The sequence below is a fragment of the Dendrobium catenatum genome, unplaced genomic scaffold (genome assembly GCF_001605985.2).
Source record: "Dendrobium catenatum unplaced genomic scaffold, ASM160598v2 fragScaff_scaffold_1064, whole genome shotgun sequence".
NCBI classification, from domain to species: Eukaryota; Viridiplantae; Streptophyta; class Magnoliopsida; order Asparagales; family Orchidaceae; genus Dendrobium; species Dendrobium catenatum.
Window position 1 is genome coordinate 1 of NW_021319526.1, and position 6,418 is coordinate 6,418.

Below are 6,418 nucleotides of genomic sequence, written 5' to 3' on the forward strand. Positions count from 1 at the left end.
CGCATCTAACACTCTAACTTTCATATTTACTATTCAACCACTCAAAACATTAATAGTTAACCTAAAATACCACTCCCGTTACCTCCGTCTACCCAAGCTTGTCATTCGCGCGGGAATCGTCCCGATCGTCGTCGACTTCTCCACGTTGTTCAGTCCGCCCAGCCGTCTCCAAGCCTCGTCCTTCGATTTCTGCACGCCGGCTCCGCGCATCCTTCGATTTCTTGCACGCCCAGGCCGGTCATTCTCCAGCCGTGTCTGCTCATCCTTGGATTTCTGCGATTTTTCTCCGGGCTAGAAGTATTCAGCACCAAGGTACTGGATTTTATCCGAGAGCAATATTATGTCCGAGAGCAATACTATGTGCCATAATCTGGATTTAGAGCCATTTAAATATCTTGTTGAAATTTAAGCTCACGGTTCTTGTTTAAAGCTCACGGTTAAGAGTTTGCCATAAAAACAGAACTAACAATTATTGTCGGGAGTGGTTTATGATTAAGTTGGGAGTGGTTTATGATTAATTTGGCCACAGCTTTTAATGTTGACATAGAGCATCTAGCATTCATATCAGATATGGAGAAAGGGCTTGGTGAAGCAATTAAGCTTGTATTCCCTAATGCCGAGCACAGAATATGTATGAGGCACCTTTGGAAAAATATAAAAAAGCATTTTCGTTGTGATGATGGTCAAATTTTACAGAAGTTGATTTGGTCTGCTGCAAATTGCTACAACATACATGAGTATGATTCAAAGTTAGAACAATTATTGCTCATTAGCCCACAAGTCCATTCATACCTAACGTCTTTAACATGCAAGTGGTCTAAAGCTACTTTCTCGAAGGCTATTAAAAATCACTACAACACAAATAACATGGCTGAATCCTTCAATTCGTGGATAGAGGAGGCAAGGAGCAAGCCCGTTGTTGATTTGATCGACATTATACGAGGTATGTTGATGGAACAACGGTCTCACCGGAAGTTAAATTCTAATTCTTGGAAGAACCCTCTTGTTCCATGTGTGGAGGAGTATATTAGAGATGTAACAACTAGAAAAGAGCATTTTATTATACGTCAGTCTACTCCAACAAAAGCTGAAGTTGAAGGAATAAAGGATCGTCACGAAGTCGACATAGAGAGTCATATGTGTACTTGTGGATTTTGGCAGTTATCTGGGCTTCCTTGTGTGTTTGCATTGATGGATTCCTAGCCGGTTGCAGATATTTAATTGGCATTGATGCTTGTCATCTCAAATCTAAATATTTGGGTGTACTGCTTTCTTGTGTGCATGCTGCGGCTTTTGTAGGAATGAGTCATCAGAATTTGTGGCACACATACATAGACGAACACTACTACAGCTACAGGTATGTTCTCTAATTGATTATAATTGTTGTAAACCTTAATTATAAATACTAATAAATTTTGCAGGTATAGAATGGCTTATGAAGGAGCTATCTCAACACTTCCAGGCAAGGAACAATGGTTGATACCTATTGATTCCATATTTGTTTCTCCGCCAATATCAATTAGACCTCGTGGTAGACCGAAGAAGAGAAGAATAAAAAATTTCCTAGAAGGAGCAAAGAAATCAAAAACTAACCATAAATGTGGTAGATGCAATTCATGGGGTCACCATAGAAGCACTTGCAAGGAACCTTAAGTAAAGATGACGAGAATGTTCAGCCTGTTTTCTTTGGACATACAAATAGTCATACAGATGCCACTTAATTTGGACTTAGTCAAATATATGCCATAACATCCTTATCTGCTACTATTTTTGTGTTGGTGTTATCAAATTTTGATTGAATTTTGGACATACAAACTTTGATATTAACTTTGATTTTTGGAATGTTGATTCAAAGTTAGTTTAAATTTTGCTGTTACAGATTTAGATGTAAGGGATTTTGATGTAACAGATTATGATGTAATGGATTTTAGATTGAATTTTGCTGAATGAATTTCCTGCATGCTTTCGGACTGAATTTTGCTGTTACAAACATAATTTTGCTTTCGGACTGAATATTGCTCTCGGAAATAATTTGCTGCATGATTTGCTGAATGAATTTTCTGCATTAATCGCAGATTTTGAATACCGAGAGTAGCAGGTTTTGAATACCGAGAGTAATATTGAGTAAACCAAAGCTGATACAAACCGAGAGCAATATTGATTATACCAAAGCTGAAACAAACCGAGAGCAATATTGATTATACCAAAGCTGATACAAACCGAGAGATATACCGAGAGCAATATTGAGTAAACACTGATGTAGAAGCAAATTTATATTATATTTCATAGTCATTGTTACATCCTAATGATTGAGTCCCAATCAACAATTACAAATACAGCTGCTAAACAAATTTTTCATAGCGATAGCAACAACTAAAATTAGGATTATAACCAAGAGTTTTTTTATCTTTAAAATTTCATCTCTCAATGACAATATATGTGATAGACTTGTTTTGGCAAGTTCTTCAGCAGATCGCGAGTCTGAATCATACGGCAAATCATTTACTTCATCACACCAACGAAAGAAGTTGCAATCGTCTTCTGATCGGTTTCGGGAGCATCTGTAGAATTTTCTTCCTTCACTATGCGACTTGTGTGACGTGTATACTGCACATTGCATATTGCAATGACAATAAATTCGATTACTTGGGTTTCTAATCGGCATCGCTGAAGAGCTCGAACTCATTTTTGCTGTTAAAAAAATAAAAATATTCAACTAAATAGATGAAATCAAAGCAAAATAATTGAAACTTTCATGTTCAGAAAATCTGGAAGAAATTTTATGTAAAAAACTTTATGTAAGAATTTCTGTAAAAAACTTTATGTAAAAATTTCTGTAAGCAAAATAATTGAAACTTTCTGTAAAAAAATTTCAGCTTAAATTTGTAACTTTACTTACCCTAAATTTTCAAACAGCAAATCTGTAAGAAATTTTCAGCTTAAATCTGTAAGAAGTGGAATTATTTGGATCTATAAGAAATTTTGGAAAAATCAACTCAAACAGAAATCAAATATTTCTGTTAGAAGATCAGAAACTTTCAGAGATTTCTGCTTGTAAAATCAACTCAACCAGCAAATCAAAGATTTCTGCTTGTAAGAAATTTTGAAAACCTGACAGAAATTTACAAAAAAAACTTAAGGGAAGCAAATGCGTTTGAGAAATTGTGTTAGAATATCAAAATCTAACCCTGTTGATGCCAATGGAAGCGAGACCTTCAGATGCAATGGAGAAGACAATCCCTCGCACGACCGGAGGAAAGCCAGCCTGCGAAAGTGTTCGAGCGGCGAACGAGCAGCGACCTACCTAGTGGCGAACGAGCGTCGACAAAGCAGCGAACGTTTTTGACGCTTTGAACGTTTTTGACGGAGACCTAACAGAGTGTTAGAAGAGAAATAAGTATGAAAAAAAGGTGGTATATTAGTAAATATATTATTTTAGGTGTTTGATATGTATTTTCAGTACTTTCAAGTGTCATGTATGTAAAAATCATATAAATTGATTAAAACTTCGTTTGTGACGACTTTCTTACTGTTTTCTAAAATAACTTTCTAGTATAAAATTTTTTTGTTTAATAAATTTTGTATTAGAAACTTGTTTTAAGAATCAGTAAAAAAGCTGTCTCAAACGAAGCCTAAATTAAATACCAATGACTTTCAGAACAACAAAGGGTTGGGCTCAAGAAATAGTATCCGACATCCACGAGTAAGTTTACTTTATCTATATAATTAGGCAATCAATGATAATATATAATATATATAGTACTTAGTATTGAGACAAAGTGCAAATCTTAGCTCTGCAAATAATAATTCATCATTGCCTAAATTTTGGAGCAGACAAATTAGGATTAATTATTAATTATGATTAACTGCTTAAGAAGAATGGAGTCTACAATATTTCTCTCTCCTTCTTCACCTCTCCTCCTCTCGTCGATCCTCCTCCTCTTCTCCATCAAGGTGGCTAGGTCAATGGGATATATATATATATAATTTTGGACTGGTATTACAGTGCCCATTTTCCAGCATCCCTGCACTCTAATACAATATTTCATATACTCTTACATCCCTCAACCCTAAGAGTTGATCATCGATATATATGATTGATACGGCATCACAAAATTAGCTTAATCGGGCACGAATCTCGAGGCGAAAGCTAGTTGGAAACTTCAAAAATTAATTCCGAGAGCACCCCAACTCCGATTTCAGCAAGCTTATAGTCGAACTGAGCGTCTCGGAAATACGAACTCAACGACACCAAGATCAACCCAATCCGAGCCCAAATGGGTCCAAATCATGGATCCAAAGCGCTGTTGGAAGGTTCAAACCGCAATTTGAGTTACCAAACGGACTCCGATTTTGACGAGCTTATACTCGAATCGAAGGGCTCAATGAGACGAATCCAACGAGCCCAAGATCACAGAATTCCGACATCACTAAAAAAAAAAAAAAACCATTAATGGTTAGAGATTGCCGATTGGGAACTAATGACGGAGGTTCGGAGAATCATAACACGGAGGTAACAATAACTCTCCGAGTTTCGTCCTATAAAACTTCTCGTCCCCTTACCTCCCGATTGTCCCCTATATTTTCGAACGGGAGAGAGAGAGAGTCGTTTCCTCCCCAATCTCTCCTCTCTCTTCCTCCTGTTGCTCTCCGCATGGAATTCCGTCGCCGGGCGCTCTCCAAGCCCCACCGGTCGCTAACACCGGCGGGGGCGTTCCCGGCGAAATCCGGCTCTTCCACTAGAGTCCAGGCTTCTGACGCGCTGCCCCTCCCCATCCGGCACACTAACAAGCTCTTCTCCGTCCTCTTCATGGCCTCCATGTACTACCTAATGTGCCGGTGGCGCGAGAAGATCCGCACTGGCGCCCCTCTTCACACTCTCACCCTCTCCGATATCCCAGCCATTGTGGGCTTTATCGCATCGCTCGTCTACCTCATTAGCTTCTTCGGCATCGCTTATGTCCAGTCCTTTGTTTCCTCCCACTATGACGAGGACGACTTCCTCCTTTCCAGCGATCAACCTGCTCCCTGCCCCCTTACCTGCTCCAAGAAATCCCCTCTCGCTGCCGAATCGCTCTTCGGAGATGACGAGGAAATTGTTTCCGCGGTTGTCGCCGGCAAGGTCCCATCCTATGTTCTTGAGGCGAAGCTTGGGGATTGCCGGCGGGCGGCGGGGATCCGTCGCGAGGCGATCAGTAGGTTAACGGGGCGTGGAATGGAAGGGCTTCCCCTTGATGGTTTCGATTATTCTTCGATTTTAGGGCAGTGCTGCGAGATGCCGGTTGGTTATGTTCAATTACCGGTAGGGATTGCAGGGCCGTTGTTGCTCAACGGCAAGGAGTATTTTGTGCCCATGGCGACCACGGAGGGCTGCCTTGTGGCGAGCACGAACCGTGGCTGCAAGGCGATTGCGTTGTCTGATGGGGCGGTGTGCGTTGTTCTCAAGGATGGGATGACGAGGGCTCCGGTCGTGAGGTTCGCTACGGCTAAGAGGGCAGCGGAGCTTAAGTTCTTTCTAGAGGATCCCCGAAATTTCGAGACGCTGGAGATTGTATTCAATAGGTATATTTGCCATTCTTTCCTGTGATTATGATGAACTGAAGCCTATTTCAGCTTTTGCGTTTTCAGATTGATTTTGCCTGATAGAATCTTACCTAAATGCTGCAGCGCATAAAATCTTTGCCAATTCATTACTAGGAGATGCCGCTTTTAAAGAAATTAGATCCTTTTTATGGAGTTATTTGCAGCATGCTCGTTTTTGTTGGTATTTTTAATTGCGCTGGTTTCCGTATCAGTGATCTTTGTTGGAAATTGGAATGGTCTTTTTTCATCTTGTATTTCTCGATTTTGTGTTTTTTTACATGAGAAGCTCGTCTTTTTCCCCCTTTCCTTTTCCTTCATCTTTTAAAAATGTCACTTTCAGGATTTTGTAATTGCATCTGTTGAGTTTTAATGAAGGATTTTTTATTATGTAGATGTGAAACTTTGACCATTAGCTAGATTTTTCACATATTTCTGCGATAATTGAAAGAAATAAAGATTGCTGAGAGCAAAATATTTCTTCATTAACTATAATAGTGTTTTTTTTTAATATTTTGAAGGAAAATAATGATTTCGGTGGTCTCGTGGTCTTTGGTTATACAGAACTAAAAATTTTCTTTCTTTTTTGTGTAAATGGCATGGAGTTAATATACATATTTTCTTGGTATTTATAAATAGTTGCCTTACAGTCCATAATTTTTTTTATGAGGAGCTTTTGATCCATTTTTATCCTATTTATCATGCTTTTTTATTTTTGAAAAGAAGAAGAAGAAAATTGTGTTCTTTATCAGAGGCTTTGTTTGGGCTGAAGGAATTAAAAAAATGAAAAGAAAAATAAAATGGAATTCGACATGGTATATGAATTGAATAGAAATTA

General features: G+C 38.8%; 2 protein-coding genes across 2 annotated transcripts; both read left to right on the forward strand.

The window, feature by feature from the left end:
• The first annotated feature begins 570 nt into the window (after window positions 1-570).
• On the forward strand, window positions 571-1,203 carry LOC110104602. The gene has a single exon (XM_020833775.1). It carries the CDS (start codon window positions 571-573, stop codon window positions 1,201-1,203), a length of 633 nt encoding a protein of 210 aa, XP_020689434.1.
• Window positions 1,204-4,562: 3,359 nt separating this feature from the next.
• Window positions 4,563-5,602, forward strand: LOC110104601 (3-hydroxy-3-methylglutaryl-coenzyme A reductase-like). Its single transcript, XM_020833774.2, has one exon. It carries the CDS (start codon window positions 4,655-4,657, stop codon window positions 5,585-5,587), a length of 933 nt encoding a protein of 310 aa, XP_020689433.1. The 5' UTR covers window positions 4,563-4,654; the 3' UTR covers window positions 5,588-5,602.
• Window positions 5,603-6,418: the final 816 nt, after the last annotated feature.